Genomic DNA, 24022 nt, shown 5'->3' on the forward strand with positions numbered 1-24022 from the left:
CGGCCACTGAAATGCTGACGCGTGGATGCCTTTTGGTCCCGGTTGGTGCCACCAACCGGGACCAAAGGCCCTCCTGCCTGGGCTCGGCGCACCGGCCACGTGGAGGCACATCTGTCCCGGTTCGTGTTAGAACCGGGACTAAAGGGGGGAGGCATTAGTCACGACCCTTTAGTCCCGGTTCAAGAACCGGGACTAAAGGCCCTTACGAACCGGGACAAATGCCCCCTTTTCTACTAGTGGGTGGGTAGGTGGGCACCGACGCGCCGGACTAACGCCGGTCGTAATGGCGTCTCGGGAACCGCCGCATTGACCGACGCGACACGGGCGGACGACACTTCTCCACCATGCCATGCGGGCCACGTCGCGGTCTTTTCGCCTTGACCGACGCCACGGACGACGTGTCTCCACCACGCCAGTCGCCACGTCGCTTTTTTTACCACCGCTTTGCCCCGTCCGCCGTATACGCCCGCGTCATACGTACAGTCCCGGGCGTGTGGATGGCCTTGTCGCGCGCGGACGGCGGCTTTTCAGTGAAAGGACGATCCTACCCTTTTTAATGAAGGGGTACGGGACGATCTTAGCCGTTGGTGTAATTAGGGGGTTGTACCGAAGAAGAAGTGTTATCTTTATCTGTATTGGGTTACTTGCAAGTTAATACTTTTGTGTTCTCAAGAGGAAGAAAGGGATGGTGCAGTTTCTTGTTGTCATTGAGTTTGTGCGCATCAGTGTGGTTGGCGGCGTTAAAAAGATGTTATCTGAAGAAACTTAGTGAATGCATATATGCCTTGGTCTAGTTATGTTTCTAATGTAGCAAGATGCTTTCGAATACCCTAGTATTAATGCAAGTTGGTTTTTGTTATCTGTTGCTTATGTACGCGCTTGCGCTTGGGAGCTCATATATCTCCGGCCATGACAATTTCAGCCCCAAGTATCGCCAAAAGGTGTGTCTGTTCTGAGTGTGCTTCTTAGCTTTCGTTTAAGAAGCATGCATGCCATCTCTGTCAGATGTAATGTGGTCATCTTCCACCCGTGCTCTGTTTTGTTTTTTCATTTGCCCTGAGATGAATAGGAGGAGATTAACGGGATAACTGCTGCACAATACCAGACGAGGGAGAGAAAAAAATGTTATTTGGTCTGAACTAACTGTATTCCAGGAAGTTGTTCTGCATTTTCTAAAAAGCAACAAATGCTGGATCGGAAAAATTCCACATGTTTATTGTTGCAGAGAAAGAGAACTGTGGCCTGCATAATTTTTTCCTTGTGTAGTTTTTCTTTTGGTCTTTACTCGACTGAAACAATGATGCTGCAAAAATCTGGTCGCCAGCAACATGACGGAGTGAGATTGTTGCTGCTGTCCTGTTATTTGTAGTGGTTCATATGAGCCAGAGTACTTGTCGTTCTCACGGAAACTAAGATATTTCCTGCTGATGATACATATGGGATTGGACGGCAGCGAGTCCACAATCGTACTCAAAACCGCAAGAACATATACTGTCCACTAGTTTGGTCCATATATATATGCGGCACTGGACTGTGCCGGTCTACAACACATGAAAACTGACTGAATTTCCAGAGATACGGGACAGTACATAGCTTATCAGTAGACCATGACTCTGACTGAAATCCCAACTCTTTTTTTTTTGTGAGAAAACTTTGTTCAATCATGGCGATGCAACGAACACTAGAAATAATAAAAATTACATTCAGATCCGTAGCCACCGGACTGTTGTCGAGTTCTTGCCAAGAGGCGACAATTCCACAAATTGTTGTTGTCAGCTGAAAGGCGGCAATTTTCGAGTGTATGACCGAGCATGATTCTCTGGTGAGCTGCGGTTGGGCTCCGATTGCGCGGGTCCCAACACAGTGGTTCTGAATTTCCTAACCGTCTTTGCTTGAGATGCAGAGTTACCACTGAATTGAACTGTCATTTTTCATCATCCATCTAATGCTTGTTCCTCGATGCATGGCTGCTCCTGGACGAAGTGATTTTTTCGGGACGAGGAATTACAATATACTAGCAAAAAAGTCCGTGCGTTGCAACGGGACAGAAAAAATATACGCTCTTAACTCAATGACCACGACTCGAGACCCTGATAGGTAGACGTTCTTTATTTAAAATGGCATCACATTTGTGTTTCCGACGGTGGTCTCACTGCTCACACAATGAAAATGCATTTGAATGTGGTCAGTCCTAAGGCGTCTCTCTCTCACACACACACGCGCTCACACGCACACAATTGCTCAGAATAAGATGAGAAAAGTGTTGTTTTCTCCCGCGAGGTTTTTTAGAGTTGTGTATGCGTGGTTATCAATGTTTTTTCCCACTCAATCTGGTTTTAATGTGTGTTTATTTGCAATTTGGATCGTCGCCGGTGCGAAAGAAAAACGGACCGTGCACTATAGATTAAGTTTGCACCCAAATTAATAGTTTAGAAATATTTAACAGCTAAAATTAATAGCATATTTAGATTGTACACATTTTTCTAATCAAATTTCGTATCTAATATGTTAAAATCGGAGTTACGGTTTAAAAGATATGGATAATTTTGTTTTAGATAAACTATGGATTGATTAACTGAAAGGCTAAGGGGTTTTCTGTTAAAATAAAAAAAGCGATTCGTATGACTTAAATATGGACAGCGGGTAGATTACCTGAAATCTCAGGGGGTTTTCTAAAAAAGTTAAAAAAACGGTTCGTCATGACTTATAGATGGATTGCGGGTTGATTTCAACAAACTGTAGGGACTTTTTTGTAAATAGGGGTGACGGATGACGGAAACCCACCGCGCTTTATTATTAGGTAGAGATAGCTCGCGATGTAAAGAAGCTACGAGTAGGACTCTAGCCACCACGTTCAAGTTAGTTTTCGAAAGCAACAAGAGATATATGTTTTAAACCAGACTGCAAGAAGAGATCAAATCCAGTACACAAAGAAAAGAAAAGACACCAAGGATCGGGCCCCAAAAGAAACCCACCCTTACGTTTGTCCCAAGCATCTTCGATCGGCCAAGAGCGAGGGCGCCGGCATGACCCGCCACCGCCGCAGCCGCTCCGTGCTGGCCATACTGGAAAACGACGATCTCCTCTGGGAGATACTCCTCCGCCTCCCGTCGCAGCCGTCCTCCCTCCTGCGTGCCTCCATCGTTTGTAAGCGGTGGCGGCGCCTCGCCGCTTATCCCAAGTTCCTCCGCCAGTTCTATCAGCATCATCGGAAGCCGCCCCTCCTTGGCTTCTTTGAGTACCGCGATGGCATCATGTTCACTCCAGTCCTGGACCCTCACGACCGTATCCCTCTCGTGCGCTTCGACCTTCTACGATATGGCGGCCACCACGACGATGACAGCGTGCTCCGCTTCCCCATAGAGAACTATGTGCTCGGGTGCCGCCACGGCCTTGTTCTCATTGGAGACCATTTGCGGAGAGAGGTCATTGTGTGTGACCCCATCACCGGCAAACAGTGCCCTGTGGCCGTCCCTTTGGAGTTACAGAGGGAGTGGTTCAACGGGGCCGTGCTCTGCGCTGCCCGCGATCAGGGCCACGTACACGGCACATGTCATTCGAGCCCCTTTAAGGTGGTTTTGGTGTCCATGTACAGAGAATACAGATCTATTTATGGCTCGCCCATCGCCCGTGTTTATTCCTCGGAGACTAATACATGGAGTGGTCTCATCTCTATAGAGGCTTCACGTAATAACTGTGTTTATTTTGGTCCTAGCACCCTTGTTGGTAGTGTCCTTTACTGGCCTTCACACAATTGGGGCGACAAGATACTTGAGTTTGATTTGGACACGCAGAACCTTACCGTGATAAAGGGGCCTCCTGGTGTGAATTATTCCGACAATTTCCAAATCATCCAGGCAGAAGATGGCGCCGTTGGTATTGCTGTGTTGTCTTACAATACCCTTCCACTATGGCAGCGAATGGTCAATAATCGAGGTGATGCCATATGGTTGTCGTGCAAGATTGTTCCATTGCATAACCTTATTAACATCCCTCCTCGAACTGGGAGAAAGAGGGAATGTCTTGGATTGGTGGGGTATGATGAGGCTACCGATGTAATCTTTTTAGGTACCCACGACAGTGTCTATATGGTTCAACGCAACTCAATGCAAACCAGGAAACTAAATGTGACCCATTCTCTATATCGCTGTTATCCATTCACGAGTTTCTACCCACCAGGTGATTTCTCATCTTTGGTCATTATATCTTAGGAAGTAACCATATCTTGTCATATTTGCTACACGATTGCTCGCATACGGTAATTGTGACTCTTAAATGTTACATATACAGCTTGAACTTAGTAAGCAATTTCCTGCGATAGAACTTAGTTAGCAATTGCACCTTTGCTAGATGGACAAATGTTGTACTATTTTGATATATGTTATATTTCAATGCGTTTGTCTTCATTATTTGAAGATACCAGATCAAATATCAAACTTTGTTGGCATCATTGGTCATGTTTGTTGGCAAGCTAAATTCTCCCCTAAGAGGTAGCTAAGTATACTGCATGTATGAATATTCCTTGCATTACAACAGATGTGTTATTTTATCTACTGCTAGTATCAAGAGTGACTTATAACACATCTGCAGAAATAAGATGTATAAGTGAATTGTTTTGCGCAAGTTATATTTGTCAGCTCATCTTTCTAATTGTATCATATTGTCTTCTCTTATCCATTTTTCTTTCATGTGGAGCTGTTGTTAATTGCTGGAGTTCTTATGCTTCTAGGCACAACTATTTCTGGTGGAACTAATGAAGCAGAAATATTGCACAATATGTAGTGTGATTGTCTAGTTTGATGTGCTGAAACAGGCTAACGGGTAAGAAGATCATGTGAATATAATTTTTGAGATTTGGATAATGACGATTTTCTCCTGATACGTGGTGGATAGTTTGGGTAGCATGCACACTCAAACTACTGTATATTCGGCTCTAGAGATTCACACATGCTATTAAAATGGTGGACATGCTTAGTAATAAAAACTCATCTTGGATCATAAATGATATGCAGATGATCCACATGTTGACTGCCCAAAGTTCTACCTACGTTTTGTTGTTTCACAATCTATAAGCTAAAAGCAATATATTAGTGGCCCATTTTGGTATTATAAAAAATCAGTCACCTCCTTTAGCTTCATCCCCTAAAAAATTTGTGTGAAAAAGGCTGAAGGGTTTATTGTTATTTCCTACATAGGCAGTAATTTTATATTGCTCTTACCTGGTGCTTCGATCAATGTTTCAAATAGTTATGATATAGCTCAACATTATGATGCTGAGCTGATCATATGTTGCTTCGATCAATGTTTTAAATAGCAGGCTATGCCATTTAGCGGTGGCTCGGCCAGAAGCTATGAAAAGCTACAACGGAGCTATAGCAAAGCTAAGATCCATTTAGCATTTTCCTTAAATCTAGACGAATCTAAGACAAGAATTTTGGGACGGAGGGAGTATACAATAAGGCATTATATATGATATATCGCATATACTTGACATATACACATGTTCGCACATCAAAGTCCAAGCACCAATCAGGTGTCCTAGTTTAATGACCATGCATCGCATCAATGTATCATAAATACCAGAAATGACAATAAAAAATAATACAGAAGTGTGGTATTGTATAGCGGCTTAGTGGGCAAAATGACTCCAAATTTAGCGTTATAGCAGGAAATAGCGGGCTATCGTTGTTTTTAGTTTAGCCTTAAAAGTGCATAGCTTTAGTGGGACAACTCTCAACTGGGTGTCCTTGTCCAGCTGGTGAGAATATCGTCTGAATATAGTTTTTCTGATTTCGATTATTTGTTTTTTATAATGAAGAATTTCCAGCTGCCAATGTGGGTAGCGTTCAGCCCCAAATTCCTTTCCATTTAGATATAATAATTCACAAATGTGTACAACACTGGCAACAATTAAAATGATGATGGTGCCGAGGCAAAATGTCTCTATTTTTAATTATAAATGATATCCAACTGTTGAATATAGTGTTGGTGTTGATATTGACAGTGTGTGCCTACCTGGCCATCTCTAGAGTTCTCCTTGGTTTGGCTGCTCCAGAATAGATAAGCTGAAGGCAGTATAAGAGTAGTGCACGTTGTTATTACAAACATCAGTAACAGAATTCATCTACTTTTTGTGAACTATGTGGCATTCAACTCTCCCAACCCAATAAACTGCAGTGTCAAAGCGTTTCAAAGATTTTCTTTGTTATTGTTGGTAAACCTAGGAGATATTGCCATGGATATTGGTTTTCTTTTAAAGATCTTCTTTACGTTGTTGAGCTCATTATGAGTTTGCATATATGTACTGTTCACACACTATGGTTAAACCACGTATACTACATAGGTTCGACAATTGGAATTTGTGTTTTATTACCAGGTACTAACAGATTGACCATTTTGTTTTGTCCAGGTGAAGGAATGGTTGCTGCATTTCCATCAATTTTGTTGTGTGGCATCAATGTGGTTGGCGGTGTTTATATATTATCTGCAAAAATGAACTTACTAAGTATGTGCCCTAGTCTAGCATTGTTACTTAATTCGTGGGATGTGTTGGAAGACCTACTTTATATTTTATCTGAAAACCAGAAAATTGCTTCTGTCACCTTGAATACTCTTATCGTATCTGGTTTTGCGGTTCAACTTTTGAATGTATTTGGGTTTGTAACTGCTGTTTGGAACGTTAATATGTGAAATAGTTCCTTGACTATGGGTCGTTCCTTTTTTAAGCCTTGCTTTTTAAGTTGGCGTAATCTTGTACACATAATGTGTTCTTGGTCTAGCTAAGAGCAAGAAACTTTTGAATACCTACAATCCTAGGGACCTCAGTTTCCCCCAGTTTGATTTCATCTATCCTATTTTATTACAAGTTTGATTTTATCTATTCTTGTAACTGGTCGTAGTTAAAAGAATGCTACTTGTAACTAAGACCAGTGGGTTTCATTATATGAAATCGGAGAGGGGGGCCTCTCTTTTGCTCAATTTTTTTACATGTTTATGCCTGGTAGCTGTTCTCTCTTCTGCTAAGAGAGATTGAACTGCATTTCTGATTTCATTTGCCGCCATCGAATCAAACATTAATAAAGTAAGAACTATACAATGCAATACAAAGAGAAGGAAGAACACTCATTTTATTCTACTACGTACGTTGTTGGATATAAACAGAATGTTCCAACCATTGTAAAATGGCATTCCATCCAGGAAAAGTTAGTGGTATGGTTCAGTTATATGGAGATGTACTGAAGGAGTATGTCACAGTGATGGAGAATCATATCATCTCTGAAAATCCGCACATCTGGCATAAGTAAAGATAGGGATGTTTGATGAAAGGTTGAAAAATGTCATGTTTCTTCAGTTTACGTCACCTATGCCATATGAGACAGCATCTACTTTGCATCATAAATACCTAAGTAGGCTGTACAGAATATGTTGCAAATCAGTCCGTGGCGGTGCATGCAAATTGCCACAAACTGGAACTTGCAGCAGATTCCAAAGGAATGAAGTTCCTGCAGTTTTCTTCACATTCGCTGCGTTTGGAACAAAGGAAGCGCGAACAGGAAGCCAGAGGAAAGGTAGGCGTACCCTCAACTCTACATGTAAGTAGCTCTTTTTTTCCGTAGGCCCGAGGCAAAGAAGAGAGAAGCGTACTTGAATAAGCAATCATCTCCCTGTTTCTGCCCGTCACACAGCGTACTATTCGAATTTTTTAATGAGCTTTGTGTCAGTTTCTAGTGGTCTTCTCTCCTCTGATCCGAACACTGTCTTCTCGTTTTCGTCCTGCGTTTTCCATTCCTGAGCTTTGCCACGGCAATCCTATGCCTTCCACAATTTCTGTAGTTTTTTCTCCCTCTGTTCCGGACGGGCCCTTAAGCCTGTGTAGTGGTTTGACTACACAGGAATTTCATAACTAGTTGACCCACGTCTGCGTACAAAACGCCGCTCTGCTAGAATTTGACTACATGCCCATGTATCATCTGATTTGGGTAACAATGGGGTAGGCCGTTACAGGAAAAGAAAGTCCCAAATAGCCTCCCTGGTCGTAATTGTTAGAAGGAAGAGAGATGTTTAGTGGAATTGTTCGTTGTATTGCTTGAGCCTCGTGAACATATATCTATACTCCTATATAATGTACGAATAGGGAGGGATATAGACCGTTGGATCTTTGTGATCCGACGGCTCACACTCAATTGATTTAGATAAAGGGCTGCGTGGCCATGCATTGACTGTCGGATAGATTAATCTAACGGCTGACGGTGCATGGATTCACGGTGTTGCACATCCATTGCTGCCAGACTGCCACCGTGACAGAGAGACTACATGAAAGTTCATGATTCTCCCACTAGCCAGTGGCCATTGCCACCTAGAAATCTCTGGTAGGCTCCCCTAAGAGTGTTGCACTGCTCCTACAGGCTACAGTACTACTACTAGCAAGCTATTCCACCAGGACCAGGCAAGTACTTCTGCTACACGTGATGAGAGATGGGGGAAAAGGTGCATGCCTCAGTAAGGCATAAATTAGTAAATAATCAGATGCTTAATACTACCTATTCATTAGCTTCTTTTTTCATCTAACGAAGTTCATACACGTGCACACGTACAATTCATAGGTCTGCCTGGTTATCAGATCACAAACACAAGGAAAGTAAAAGTTTAATATCTCCCGCAAAAAAGAGAGTAAAAGCTTAATATGTGTTGTAACTAAATAGCTATTACTTTCTCTTACAAATTCGTTTTACAAGTATGATCCAGGTTTTTTCATTGTTTCCACCAATAATCTTTAAATAAATCCACGTGCATGGCACGTGCCATATACTAGTATATAGGAGTACATGATCATCTTGGAGTACAAGGCAAGGTAGAATAATATGCTACGCTATCTAGCTTTCCTATACAATCACGTTACTCAACATCCCCCGCAATCACAACGGTAGCGACGCAGACGGTGAGACTGGAGAAGAATCCGAAGGCAAGCTAACGGACACCCCCTCACAGTCGTGACGGTCGATGCATCGCGGAGTCGTGGCTGGAGTGAAAATCGACGAGGTTGCTCAAGCAGGCGGTAGCCCTTTGTGCCATTTGTCGATGTAGCCGAGAGCGTGGGTGGTGGAGCCGTGGTCGAGGTAGCCGTGTGAAGAATGTCGTGGTCGATGTCGAGTCGGGGTAGCCGGTGTCGAGGAAGTGGCCGTGGAGCCGCGAGCGCAAGGAGGCGCCGAGTTAGTCGTGGGCGCAGTGGTGTCGAAGTAGTGGTGCGCCAGGAAGTAGATGATGTTGACGACGCGTCGCGCCGGGGTTGCCAACCCGGGGGACACATCGTAGACGAAGGCACGCGTCGGTGTTGCCAGCACCGGGCATGCGTAGACGGACGAAAACGGAGTTGACGAAGCGCCGCACCAGGCTTGCCGGGCCCGGGGACACGTCATGGACGAAGGCACGTGGCGGTGTTGCCAGCACCGGGCATGCGTAGACTGGGACCTGCACAAGCTATACGCCATGTCGAAGAAGTCGGAGAGGCCAGCAGAGAAGGACTCGACGACGGTTGCAGTGCCAATCGGCGCGGGGCCAATGTCGCCCGCGGTTGTCGGAGTAGATGAAGTGGTCGGGGTAGATGACGGCGACGCTGGCGATGGGCTGGTGCTGGATGAAGACGAACGGGGTGGACGGGCGGCGGCGGCGGCTACGGGGGTAGCGGCGACGGCGGCCGAAGAAGAGCGGCGGCGGCGGCCTGACGGCAGCGGTGGCGGTTAGGTTATGAGCGCGGCGGCGATGCTCGAAGTAGGCGAAGAACCCTGACAGCGTGACGAAGACCGACGCGGACGGTGGCGTTCCCGCGCCAAAGGAGGTGGTGCGGCGCATGCCACGGGAAGTCGACGCGCGGGGACGGTGGTGGACCGCGGGCCGCGGCGCTACGACCCGAAGGGGCGACGCAGCGCCGGCGGGCAGGTCGGGGCGACAACGGAAGACCTCGGGACGGTCGCAGGGACCACGGGCCGCGGTGCTACAGCCCGAAGGAGCGGCGCAGCAGCGGAGCGCAGGGTGGTGCAACCGCGTGGACGGCCTCGAGACGGCGGCGTGGACCGCGTGCCACGCTCGCTACGGCCCGACGGTGCGACGCAGCGGCGACGCGAGGGTCGGTGCAGCCACGGGGACGGCCTGGAGCGGACGGCCTCGGGGCGGCGGTAGACCGCGGGCCGCGGCACTACGGCCCGAAGGGGCGACGCAGCGGTGACGCGGGTCGGTGCAGCCGGGAGAAGAACCACGGGGCGGCGGCGCTGCGGCCCGACGGGGCGACGCAGCGGCAGCCCGTTGCTCGATCGGCGGAGGGGCGCGCTGAACTCGGAGATGATCTTCACGGGACCTGCGGAGGCGCGCGTAACTGACGGGCCAGGTCAGTCGCGCGGCGTAGATGAGGCAGATCGTGGCGGCGAGCGGGTGATCAAGCCGATCCCGCGCGAGGTCGGGGACGCCGCTCGGTCGAGGCGTGGTGGCGGCGGAGTCCGAGATGAAGCCGGCGGCGGCGGGCGGCAGGGCGGCTAAGATTGGCCGCCGCATGGCGCGAGGCCGCCGGGTCGGGGTGATGCAGGAGTCCCGGTCAGAGCAGGGCGGTGACGGCCGGCGTAGATCGACGGGCGGGTCGGTGCGCGAACGGCGGCGGCGAAGGGCCGCCGCATGACGTGAAGCCGTCGGGTCGGAGCAACCGGCGGGCAGACGCGCGAGGCCGCCGGGTCGGGGCGACCGGCGGGCAGACACGCGGACGACGCGCGAGGCCACCGGGTCAGTGAAGAAGCCGGTCGATCGCGCCGGGGTTGGAGTAGAGACGCACGGGTTCGACGACGGCGGTGAGCGACGCAAACCGATCAAGATTAGATCGGAAAACCAAAAAGAAACCGCCGATCAAGATGACCGACAGAAGAGAAAAACCCCGGAGCAAGGCTCGAGGAAAAGACACTCTAGGGCAGCCGGTCAACACGACCGGCGGATGAACCGTAGGTACGGGCGGCGCGGCCCCTGACAGCGGTCATGAAGACCGACCGCCCCGGGGGCGGCGCGCGGGTGCGTAAGCGGCAACGGCTAGGGTTTAGAACCCAGAAACTGATACCATGAAGGGAGCGAGAGATTAAGTGGAATTGTTCGTTGTATTGCTTGAGCCTCGTGGGCATATATATATAGGAGTACATGATCATCTTGAAGTACAAGGCAAGGTAGAATAATATCCTACGTTATCCTAGCTTTTCCTATACAATCAGGTTACTCAACAGTAATGCGTCCCAGAAATCCCTTGATTTTCTCCTTCGACTTCTCTGCCTTCCCAACTTTTTGCTTGTCAATTTTTTTAAAAAACCTTCCTCCGCCACAGCCTCATCCTGCCCTCCGCTTGCGATATTTGATCAGGGCGCGCCATGAGGCAGGACCACCTCCGGCTACTCAGTGAGCCGCGAGCGACTCCTGTCCTCCACCTGCGATCTTCGACCATTCCAGAAGAAAGGTCAAAAATGTCAGTTTACGACGGCCAGCTTTTGACCTTCTGTTTTTGGTCGCAAAAAGATCACAAATGGAAAACAGTGACCATTCAGTGACCAATAATGGTGATCACAAGTTGACATATTTCTTGTAGTGCGCTTGTGATATTTGATCAGGGCGCGCCATGAGGCAGGACCACCTTCGGCTACTCAGTGAGCCGTGAGCGACTCCTGTCCTCCACCTGCGATCTTCGATCAAGGTGTGAGCCATGAGGCATGGCCACCTACCGGCAGTCCAGTGAGCCGCGAGCGACGGACCATCCCGTCGGCATCAATCGATCAATATTGTTGTGTTTTTCGGCACACGCAGGACATCCAATCCAACGCCAGAAAGATGCCATTTGAGGACCTCCTCCGGCTTCCCCTTCTATTTGTAAGTTCTGTCTTTCAGCATTGCTATATATTTTTTCTCTTTTCATTTTTGTCTCATTACTTATACTGATTCCAATATATTTTGCATAAAATATGCATGATCACAAAGGATTGCTGCCATAAATATTTATGTAGTAATAAAGTATCATGTTTTCATTGACTCATAATGTAGTATCAAGGGAATAAATAAAGGGATACAAACATATCTACAAAAAATTCGGGGTAAAGAAATTCATTAGAAAAGCTTGACATCACAGCGTTTTGATCCTGGCACCGTCATTGTCTATCTATCTACAGTTCTACAGGAATAATAGATGACCACTACTTGGCCTGTACGCGGATTGGGGAGTGGTGCTCCTACTACTTCCACACTCACAGGTGACAGGTCACCCGACTACATGGCCTCGTGGCAACATTCCCATGCATGTCGCCAACCACCAGATGACCAAAAAACTATCACGTACATATTCCATGTGCATGCATCCTCCATCCATCCACACTATCTATATAATCCTGCATTATTCCATCTACCAACCTAGCCTAGCCAGTCGTGCTAGCATCTGCACCCAGACCTCCTACTCCTAGCTAGACGATCCGGCGCCGGCGAGGAGGCCATGGCCATGGCGGCGACAGCGGGGCTGTGGGCGGAGGTGCCGGTGCGGCTGGACTGGGCGACCGTGGCCGCGCAATGTTCATTGGCCGGGGAGCAAGCGCGGGCGTTCCTGGTGGTGCCGGCCCTGCGGCTGCTGGTGCTCCTGTCGCTGGCCATGACCGTGATGATCCTGCTCGAGAAGCTCTTCGTCGCCGCCGTGTGCTACTCCGCCAAGGCCTTCAGGCACAGGCCCGAGAGCCGGTACCGGTGGCGGCCGATCACCGCATCAGCATGCAAAACTGGCGGCGATGACGAGGAGGACGGCATTGTCGTCGTCGGCAGCGGCAGTGGCAGGGCGGCGTTCCCCGTGGTGCTGGTGCAGATCCCCATGTACAACGAACGCGAGGTGAGCTCCTCCGATCCTAGTGCTTGCTCATTAGGAAAATGTTGATCGAGTGGTTTTGTTTGCTGATCAATTTGTTGTCTTGGATCGACGGATGGAATGGAATGAATGAAGGTGTACAAGGTGTCAATCGGAGCGGCATGCGCGCTGGAGTGGCCGTCGGACCGCATGGTGATCCAGGTGCTTGACGACTCCACCGACCCCGTTGTAAAGGTAACCAATCAATCAATCAGTTAACCAGGGGCAAGCATCTATACTCCCTTCGTTCCTAAATAGAAGTCTTTTTAGACATTTTAATATAAAGTACATTCGGGGCAAAATAAGTGAATATACACTCTAAAATATATGTATATACATCCGTATGTAGTTTATATTGAAAATCTCTAAAATGTCATATTGCAAAAGCCATGATCCTTTGTTTACTTCGTCCTACGTGCACAATTTCCACCAAGTGTGGACTACTGGTTTCTTGCCAAAACACTGCTATGCAGACGGCATTGGATGCACAATTGTTGCAGGATGCCTCACATCCAGCCATCAGATCATAGAATGAAGTGCAGCTCATCCATCTGATTGTGAATCGTGCATGAATCGTCCATGAAGTATCGGCTGTGAAGTAGTTTCGTTTCTTGCCGGCCGTGATAAGTGGAGATGAAGTCCTGCACATAGAAATCGATCGTAGGCAAGCAGTGGCCAACAACATGCATGTGCAATCACTGCACACAGTCCATCTGGGATCCATGAGAATACATGGCGTCGCCAGAGCATGTTCCCAAATTCGTTGGCATGTTACAACTAACCGGAATACCTGGCGGTCATGTGACCAGGAAGGAACGTGAAGAGACGTGACAGTGGGTTAGCTGGCTGGATCTACCTTGATCGTCCCCCTAGTCAACGCTTCACTTGTCTTTACGAGCCTCCCGGGAAAGCAAAGAAGAAAAAAGAACTTTACACGATACGTATGGTCTGACTCTGACACATGCATCAATCGTGCTGGACCCAAACAGAGTTATTTACCCAAAACCACCACATTATGGGCTAGGGTAACATATCGGTACCACATTTGAGGCAGGGCAAAAAAAACCACCAGAATTGCGCCTAATACGTAAGGCGGAGCACTGATGCTCGAATTTGGCCACGAAAACAGCGGATCTGACCGGTTGGGCCCACCTGTCGGGCCGATGTGGCATGCCTACATGGATAATTTGCTGAGGTGGTCGAAGGCCCACCTGTCGGCCTCTCTCTTATTCCCCCTCCCCCCCTTCTCTTCCTCCAAGCCTTCTTCTTTCCCACAGACCGCAACCACGACCAGCCGTACTCGTGCCGCCGCCGGAGCCTTAGCCCGACGAGCCATCACCGGCGAGCCTCCCTGCCGCTCAGCTACCTGCCATCTGTTCTCCAGCCGCACTTCCAGCTACCTGTCATCCGTCTCGCCCGGATCCGGCGAGGATCCGCCCCGCCGCCGTCGTTCTCGTCCCCCGCCGCTGCGCCGAGCGCCGGAGCACGATGACCGGGTTGAAAGGCGCGTGCTCACCCCCTCCCCCACTTCTGACAGAGGCGGCCACGGCAGCTGCAGACGCGGCACGGCGACTGCGACGGAGGCGCACGTCATTGGCGTGGTGCGCGCGGGCGGCGGAGGTAGGCGGGGGCCGGTGGAGTCCTCCTCATCTCCTCGAGGAACCCGCCGCCACAGTCCGGGCAGGCGAGGTCGACCCCGTGCAATCAGGAGGTGATTTTGGCGCAGGTGCACGGGGCAAAGGAGTAGTCGTGCTGCTGGTGGCCGCCGGCCTGCACGTGCACGCGGTGCGAGTAGGAGGAGGAGTGTGAGTGCGGCGTCTCCCGGTCGACGAGCGCGCGCAGGCGGAGGAACTCGTCGACGGAGGATGGCAGCCAGAGCGGGCCGGCCAAGCTGTATAGGCGATGGGGATGTCCGACCGCAGCGGCGAGTCTACGACGTCCTCTCCGCCCGAGCCCACTGTCGTCCTCTCTTCAGCGCCGCCCAAGCTTCTCCTCGCCGCAACTGCCTCGGCTTGCTCCCCGGTGCACCGCCCACGCGGCCTTGCCTGGTCGTTGCGCCGCTCATGACACGCCCATAGCGTGTTTGCTGAAATGCCCATGAGAAATAAAAAGAAAAGGTGAAAAAGGATAAAGAGTCATTGACATGTGGGACCCTTTTGCGACCTCAGCAAATTATCCACATAGGCACGCCATGTCAGCCCGACAGTTGGGGCCAACTTGTTGGTTTCGCTGTCTTCGCAAGTAAATCGGACAATCAGTGCTCCGTGTTACGTATTAGGCGTAATTCTGGTGGTTTTTTTTTTTGCCCTGACTCAAATGTGGTACCGATCTGTTACCCTAGCCCATAATGTGGTGGTTTTGGGTAAATAACTCACCCAAACAAGCAGCACGTTGGTTGTTGCATTCGGGGTGCCACATTCAAACATTGTCGAATAGTACAACCTCCGTTCTAAAATAATGCAAGTTCTGGATTTATTGAAAATCAAACTTGTTTAAGTTTATAGAAAAGATTTATTAACATCTAAAGCATCAAATTAACAGTAGATGACACTAAATTTTTTCCTTGCAATTTTTTTAGTCTCATCTGATGCTTTATGAAATTTATTTTCCTACGATGCACATTTACTGTCGTACTATATCTTAGCACACTTTTCTATGGATTTGGTAAAAGTTGAGCACACTTGACTTAGGACAAACCTAGAACTTCAATTATTTTGAAACAAAGAGGGTACTACTATGTTGGAGGACTCTTTTGCCGAATATATCAATCACGAGCACTACACTCTTGATGCTGGCATTGGCATGGTTAGTTTCATCATCAAGAAATGGTGTAGGAGTTAAATGACACTTTGGTTAATTCTGAGAGCCAGTTATACCCTTGGGTTTTTTACAAAGAAAATGCTATTGTTTGAGACAAATTGTCAGTGTTAGATGCAGTTTCGAAAGGCATGCTAGGTGTTTCTGCTGCAGAGTTTTGGAAAATAGATTACCCAACAGCACAATACCGTATAAAAACCGATCGTTCTTTCTTTTTCATTTTTATCAGGAGTTAGTGAAGACCGAGTGCCAGAGATGGAAGGGCAAAGGTGTGAACATCAGGTACGAGGTCAGAGGAAACCGCAAGGGGTACAAGGCCGGTGCGCTCAAGCAAGGGCTGATGCGCGACTACGTGCGGGAGTGCGAGTTCATCGCCATGTTTGACGCTGACTTCCAGCCTGAGTCTGACTTCCTCCTGCGGACCGTCCCCTTCCTTGTGCACAATCCCGACATTGCCCTCGTCCAGACTCGCTGGAAATTCGGTCAGTCAGCCCTCATGTAATATGTTCTGATACTACTGTTTATGACTTTATAAGCTGGATCTAAGGCTTATTTTGTACTATTTGTTGTGCAGTTAATTCGGATAAGTGTTTGTTGACAAGGTTCCAGGAGATGTCATTGGACTACCATTTCAAGTTTGAGCAGGAGGCTGGGTCCATAGTGTACTCGTTTTTTGGCTTCAATGGTATGTAAACTCAGTTTCATCATAGACCCCTTTCAAGAAAAAGAAAAGGGGCTAAACCCCAGGTATCCAAATGAGCATGTTGAGTGAGTGATTTTTTTTTTTTTGCATCTTCCAGGAACAGCTGGTGTTTGGAGGATCTCGGCGATCAATGATGCCGGGGGGTGGGAGGACCGGACGACGGTGGAGGACATGGACCTGGCTGTTCGTACATCGCTGCTGGGCTGGAAGTTTGTGTATGTAGGCGCCGTCAAAGTAAGCCAAAAATAATGCTCTTTTATTTAGTTGCTTCTCTGTCACAAATAACCAAACCCATCGAGAAACAAACCTAACGATGCTCGGACTGGTGCGTGGTTAGGTCAAGAGTGAGCTGCCAAGCACATTCAAGGCATACCGATTTCAGCAGCACAGGTGGTCATGTGGACCAGCAAACCTGTTCAAGAAAATATTGTTAGATATTCTAAAGAACAAGGTCAATATTTATTTGATATATGGGAGGATGCATCATCACACACAACATCTGCTTGTTGCCTGAAATTTAATTTCCTCTTCGCAGAAAGTGTCATTTTGGAGCAAACTCCACCTGCTGTATGACTTTTTCTTCGTTGGGAAGATCGCTGCTCATACAGTGACATTCATCTACTATTGCTTTGCGATCCCGGTGTCCGTTTTCTTCCCTGAGATTCAGATACCTCTCTGGGGTGTGGTCTACGTTCCAACTGTTATCACCCTCTGCAAGGCTCTTGGATCACCAAGGTAACACGCACCCCAAGATCAAATGAGAGTTGTACTGTTTATTACATTCAGTTAACACCAGAAAACCAATCTTTCAGTTCATTTCATCTGGTGATCCTTTGGGTCCTCTTTGATAATGTGATGTCATTGCACCGGATAAAGGCCACAATAACTGGTCTTCTCGACACTAGACGAGTCAATGAGTGGGTTGTCACTGAGAAATTGGGAGATGCCAACAAGACAGAGCCAGCCATGGAAAGATTAGATGATGTGCAAGTGATTGATGTCGAGCTATCGACGCCCCTAGTACCAAAGCTCGAGAAGAGGCGAACACGATTATGGCACAAGTAAGCAAAGTCTGTCATCTCGAAGCTAATACATTATATATATACTACTTTGGTTTACTGTATGTTGACTACCGATTTGAACGTTTTCTAGTTTTGTCAAATAATGCCTGATATGTGTGTTCTTTTTATCAGGTACAACTGCTCAGAGATTTTTGTTGGAACCTTCATAATTATATGTGGATGCTACGATGTGCTTTACGCAAAGAAAGGATACTACATCTACCTCTTCATTCAAGGCCTAGCATTCCTCGTCATCGGTTTTGAGTACATTGGGACACGCCCTCCTAGCACTGAATAAGCTACCATGCCATTCATGGAGCTGACACATGTTTATGATAAACCGTGTGCAAGTAAAGCCCCTCTCCTGCACATATCAATATCAGAACATAACGATATACAAAGAACTTTTCCTCGCCCCTGGTCAGATCAGGTCCAACCTTCAATTCTTTGTTGCGGAGAAGGCTATCAAAATAGAATGGTAGCTCATCTGATAATAACATGCAATATTTACAGAAGCGTCATGATAGAAAGATGCATTGAACACCCGGAAGAATAACAGAAGATGTAAATAAAATAACATGCTTTGTTGATTATTTACAATAGATTATCCAAAATTTTATATGCCAATGTACTTACTGATATAGCTTATTCAGAATAGAGGATTATCAGCACTTTGTGCGGTTGTGTTGTGTAGTAGGCCAGAACATGTAAATGTACATTTGCTCAACACCATTTATAACTCTGTCAAATTCAGACAGACCTTATAATGCAGGAACAAAAATTCAGACAAATGTTGGAATGCATTCAAATTCAGACATGTAGCTTGGCAAGCAAAGAAATTTTTGTGGTATAACTTTTTTCTTTGACGTGAGGCGGAGGAGGGAGATGCGTGGCTGTGTTTATATGCGCGGGGTAGACGAAGGATCATTGCTTTGCCGAGTTCGAAAGTCGGCATAGGAAGCTCAATACCGAAAAAGGCTTCCACCCCGCTTTATATATAAAGCAAATATCATCATCATCCGATACAAAGCACGCCACCACAACACACACACACCCAAGGAAGAATACATAGGCGCTGAGCGCAGCAACACCACCCCTAGCATTATCGCGAAGAGATGAAGCCGCATACGACGAACCGTGGACTCCAAGACGGTGCCTTCAGGAAGGATACGACACCGGTGCGCCGCCACCGCCCGATCCGAAGATCAGAGTTTCCCCTGGAACCACACCTTCAAGAAGGGAACAAGCTCCGCCGTCGTCGGTCCGACCGAAGATAGAATATGTTTTAACCCCGGCCAACACTCACCACCACCGATCGCCACACCCCGGCTACCACGCCGCCCACACGGCCATGGCCACCGGGCAGCACCAAGCCATGAGCACCGCGAAACCACCCTCAGGGCCGCCGCCCCGGCAACCAAGACCTTGACACCACCTCACCGAGATCCGCCGCAACCCCAACCAAAGAGACGAGCGGGAAGATCACGCCTTTCCCACCCCTAGGCAGCCCCAGCGCCGAGACACAATAGGCCGGCCAAACCGGGCCTCCATCGACTCGTCCTCCATCGACACAATAGGAAGCTCAATAATCGTTGCTACGCCTCTCGTGGGCTCACATGCCAGCTGTTTGCCGAGTTTTTATTCATGGGAACTCGGCATCGACGTGACCGTGAAATTCTGTAGTACAAAATTGAAAAGGAAAAATATTATTGTTTTTTATTAGTGTAAACTCAATAAACATAGACCGCCGTCACGTCTCCATTGCCTATTTGTTGGTGGGGCCCATATGTCAGGGCACTACCCAGCTTCTGATGGGCGAACACGGCTAATGTGCGACATCTTCAAGTTTCTCCTTGTCGCCGAGTACCTTTTACGGGCATTTGGCACACAACGATATCTGCCGAGTTTCATGGCACTACATTGTTCGATTTCCTAGAAACTCGGGAGACACCTTACACTGTAGACAGCGATTCCAACAGTGATTTGATTTTCATTTGTAAGGATTTGGAAAACTTATATAGGTTCACCAAAGGTGTAGGATTTTTCTTGTGTGATTATCTTGGTAGCGTGACACCCTTCCACGGTGCCAGAATATGCTCATTCTTGCTTTGCTAGGCACCTGTGGTGCAATCGGAACTTTTGTGAAGCTGGGCAAACTTGAGGCTAAACTTTTGTGAAGCCTAATCTTGAAATCGAAATTGGGTGTTTGAATATGCAACATATAAAATAGACTCAAATTTCTGAACCACAATCCAATTAATAATGAAGTGAAAAATATGAACGTAGTAATCACACAAATGTATGAACTGATATATAATATATCATATGAACTAATATATAATATATCATATGAACTAATATATCATGCCGCCAGCAAAAGTATAGCTATCCAAATTACCATAAAAGTAAAGCTCTTCGGTTTCTGGTTGCACGTTATTTTAGTTGAATCCGCATTTTCACTGCTTGCTCTATTAATCAAAAATTAATAATTCAAAATTTGAAGTTAATATGTCTAGAACAAATCCCTAATTAAGCAAAAGACTAGATCCATGAAGTCATGTGTCCCAAACAAAAAATACACCATGCAAATATGTAGGTGGTATACACAAAAGCTTTCTTTTCTAATGGGACATTGTTGTTTCTAAGATAACAATATCCGTAGAGGATAGTGAATATGCAAAGTACTTCAAAAAAATATTAGTTGTATGGAAACAAAGATACATAGTAACGGTTTGTGGTTTCTTTTTTGCTCCCGGCGGGGCTCGAACCCGCGACCTTCGGCTCATAAGACCAACGCTCTAACCAACTGAGCTACGGGAGCTGACCGTTTATGAAATTTGGTTTCCTATTTTTATATCGTTACTTATCTGTGCATGAAATTGACCGGGGAGCTGCTATATATATACCTAGCTAAATTGTACTCGTTCGTTCGTTGGTCTCGAAAAATGTTTAAAACAGAAAGGCATCTTTCCATAAACAAGAATACGCAAATATCAAACGGGAAATTAGTTTATTATAATCAAATCGGCTCTGCATCAACACGATGTTAAAAGCTACTGAATATGGATCGCAAGGATATATAACTTCAACGAACAATAACATCATTTTTCATTCTTTTTTTTTTGTAAGGGTGTTTTGTAAGCATCCGTGCTACTTAATACCCCCTTCGTTTCTAAATACTCCCTCCGTCCGGAAATACTTATCATCAAAATGAATAACAGGGGATGTATCTAAATGTATTTTAGTTCTAGATGCATCCCTTTTTGTCAATTTTGATGACAAGTATTTTCAGACGGAGGGAGTATAAGTTTTTGATAGAGATTCCACTATGAACCACATACGGATGTATATAGATTTTAAAGTGTGGATTCACTCATTTTGCTTCGTATATAATCTATAGTGAAATCTCTACAAAGATTTGTATTTAGGAATGGAGGGAGTATATATGGATGTTAGCCTTTTGGGGAAACATAATAATATGTGATGGCAACCCAGAGTAAAAGGTTATGTGCTCCAACAACAATGTTTCCAGGAAGGGAACAGCCTGTGAGCATCACCGTCAGTGCACCCTACACTAAAGGTAGATGATAAATTTTTCACCCCAAATAGAAGTGAACATACTCTATGAAATGCCTTCAACAAAGAACACAACATGAACAGAGACATTGTGCGACTCAATCAATGAGCTCGTACATGGAGTTTTCACCCTTGGAACTCATGACCCTACACTCAAAGAGCACCCACGTAGCTGGAGTGCCCTATGATGCCACTACCTACTGGTTCATCATCGAACAGTCACACACACGCATAGTCCTAATGTGGACCTAGCCATGCAACTAGACAATTCCCGTGCAACACATGCCGATGATGATGAGCAACGCCTAGGGATGCCCGCCATCACCACTGATCCCCGTGTTGCCTAGAGTCCGGACCGCTCACACTAGTAGAAAAACACCTATTAGTCCCGGTTCGTAAGGGCCTTTAGTCCCGGTTCATGAACCGGGACTAATGGGTCGTTACTAATACCTCCACCCATTAGTCCCAGTTCAAACATGAACCGGGACCAACGTGCCTCCACGTGGCCCTGTGCGCCGAGCCCAGTCAGGGGGCCTTTGGTCCCGGTTGGTGGCTCCAACCGGGACCAAAAGGCATCCACGCGTCTGCATTCCAGTGGCTGGGTTTTTTGTTTTTTTAAAGGAGGGGGGTTGGGGGTTTTGGGGGGTTAATTTAGGTGTTTCATATATTGTGTTAGCTAGCTAATTAATAGAGAGAAGTGTCCTCTCTTATGTCTGTGCTTGGTCGACGCTACGTACTATATATACATAAGTGATCGAGAGAATCATTCAGTACAGAAGTTCGTCATGCATACCGAGAGAAGTGATCGATCGACCTCTCCTTCTCCGAGAGATTGGTCGAACAACAAGTTTTCATATCATGTATCCGACGCTACTGGCTACATACATGTACAATATGTATAAGCTCTCTTAATTACACAAACCCCTAGCATTTGAAATCAATTTCCACATGGTATTCTTCGGCTTTACTGATGACGTGTTCAAGAAAGAATCCCGCCAATTCCTCTTGAATTGCTTTCATGCGATCTGGTTCTAGAAGTTCATCCCGCATCTGCCACGTCTAATTTGAAGAAGGGGGTTAATTAATACATATATATGAATGAAACTCAACAGAAATGATGGTGTAATAAAATGAAATTGTGAATATTATTGCTTACGCACTTCATATTGTCTTCTAGAGTAGCCCCGCTTGTTTTTCAAAGTCGCGGTGTGGATGAACTCGCACACGTAGTATCCACAGAAATCATTCCCTTCCTCCTGCCACAAGCACTTTACGAGAAATAGAGGTCAATCAAACTGATAATGAAGCATTATAAATGGCATTGATGAAAGTATAGCTATAGAATCAACGGGAGATGCGCGCAACTAGCTAGCCAGTAGTACTTACTTTCGGGTATTTATATAGCAGCTCCTTCGGCAAAGATTGAGGAAAATGGAGCTTGGAGGTGGAGCTTGGAGAGGAGAAAGCTTAAGTAGTGTGGCTCGGGCATTCCATCGAACACCTCGTGTGCATAGGAGGTGAGCTAGAGCACCACAAAGCTCTCTCCTCGCATGCCACGAAAAACAAAGCAGTGAGAGTGCTCTGCTCGCGGGGTATATATAGGCAACTAATTGGTCCCGGTTCGTGGCTTGAACCGGGACTAAAGGGAAGCCTTTGGTCCCGGTTCACGCGACCAACCGGGTCCAATGGTGGTGGGCCAGGAGCAAGGCACATTGGTCCCGGTTCGTCCCACCAATCGGGACCAATGGCCCACGTGGCCCGCCCGCCCCCCGGGGCTCACGAACCGGGTCCAATGCCCCCATTGGTCCCGGTTCTGGATTGAACCGGGACTAATGGGCTGACCCGGCCTGGACCATTGCCCCCTTTTCTACTAGTGTCACACATAGTCAATTTAGTTGAGAGCATTATATATATCAGTGACTCTCTGGTCTTGCCTCCATCACCTTAAAAATTGTGTGAGAAGGCTTAAAGATTTATTTTGTTGTCGAGCGCCGGCCCCGCCACGACGGCCTGCACGCACGGTTTCAGTCAGATGGTGAGCGCCCATGTGATACATCTCCAACGTATCTACAATTTTTGGCTGTTACATGCTATTATTAGGGATGAAAACGGACGGAACTGAGTGCTACCACAGTTGTTTTCATGTTTTCTTGCATAAGTGGAAATGAATACAGAAACCCCAAAAATGAATACAAAAACATATACTACCGGAAATGGATACAGAGCGAATACAAAGCGGATACGAAAACAGAAGTGGGCGTTGACCGGAACTTAAAAACCCCTTTAATAATAGAGAAATACACACAAAAACAAACAAATTTAATGAGTTATTAACATGGCTACAAAATAATATCATTATGTTAGCAACTTAGCATAGTATTGTAGTAGTACCGAACAATTATGTATAGGGTCAAGTTGAGTACATGTGTGGTAGTGGAAGTTGGGCCCAGATCCATTCTACTAATTGTGTCATTCTGTGTTGTTGGGCGGTTGGGCTACAAAGCAGCAATAGGTCTATAGTAAAAATGAAAATTCCATATTCACGGAAACGGAAAGTTCCGTTTCCATGCCTGTTCCACCGGAAAATACTTTTTCGTTTTGTTTCCACTTCCGCATAAAAAAATTCCATTTCCACTTCTGTTTTACAAATTTTCGTTTCCATTTTCATATTTCTTCTTCGTTTCCATTTTTCCTCCAGAAAAGGGGAAAGTTTCCACTCCATTTTCATCCCTAGCTATTATATTATCCATCTTGGATGTTTTATATGAATTATTATGCTATTTTATATCTTTTTTGAGACTAACCTATTAACCTACTGCCTAGTGTCAGTTGTTGTTTTGTTCCTTGTTTTTGTATTTTATAGAAAATCAATACCAAACGGAACGAAACGTTTTGACGGTTTTTCTTGGACCAGAAGAAATCTAGGAAGCTTCGGGAGGAGGCCAGAAGGCCCACGGGTGAGCCACA

At 46.8% G+C, this 24022-nt stretch overlaps 2 protein-coding genes and 1 non-coding gene across 4 annotated transcripts; 2 read left to right on the forward strand and 1 right to left on the reverse strand.

The window, feature by feature from the left end:
* Positions 1-2970: 2970 nt before the first annotated feature.
* Positions 2971-6698, forward strand: LOC123172391 (uncharacterized). Its single transcript, XM_044589382.1, has 3 exons — positions 2971-4179; positions 4730-4821; positions 6410-6698. The coding sequence occupies exons 1-2, from the start codon at positions 3027-3029 to the stop codon at positions 4780-4782; spliced, it is 1206 nt and encodes a 401-aa protein (XP_044445317.1). The 5' UTR covers positions 2971-3026; the 3' UTR covers positions 4783-4821; positions 6410-6698.
* A 5753-nt stretch (positions 6699-12451) lies between these two features.
* Positions 12452-17903, forward strand: LOC123172390 (probable glucomannan 4-beta-mannosyltransferase 11). Of its 2 annotated transcripts, none has more exons than XM_044589381.1 (9): positions 12452-12883; positions 12995-13093; positions 15945-16197; positions 16290-16400; positions 16516-16652; positions 16756-16869; positions 16954-17153; positions 17231-17488; positions 17612-17903. In XM_044589381.1, the coding sequence occupies exons 1-8, from the start codon at positions 12500-12502 to the stop codon at positions 17481-17483; spliced, it is 1551 nt and encodes a 516-aa protein (XP_044445316.1). In that variant the 5' UTR covers positions 12452-12499; the 3' UTR covers positions 17484-17488; positions 17612-17903. The 2 variants fall into 2 exon arrangements, with proteins under 2 accessions (XP_044445316.1, XP_044445315.1); XM_044589380.1 differs by having other exon boundaries at positions 12460-12883; positions 17231-17479.
* A 2323-nt stretch (positions 17904-20226) lies between these two features.
* Positions 20227-20300, reverse strand: TRNAI-UAU (transfer RNA isoleucine (anticodon UAU)). Its single transcript has one exon. It is a non-coding gene; the product is annotated as a tRNA-Ile (tRNA).
* Between the last annotated feature and the right edge of the window lie 3722 nt (positions 20301-24022).

The sequence above is a fragment of the Triticum aestivum genome, unplaced genomic scaffold, assembly GCF_018294505.1.
Source record: "Triticum aestivum cultivar Chinese Spring unplaced genomic scaffold, IWGSC CS RefSeq v2.1 scaffold10784, whole genome shotgun sequence".
NCBI classification, from domain to species: domain Eukaryota; kingdom Viridiplantae; phylum Streptophyta; class Magnoliopsida; order Poales; family Poaceae; genus Triticum; species Triticum aestivum.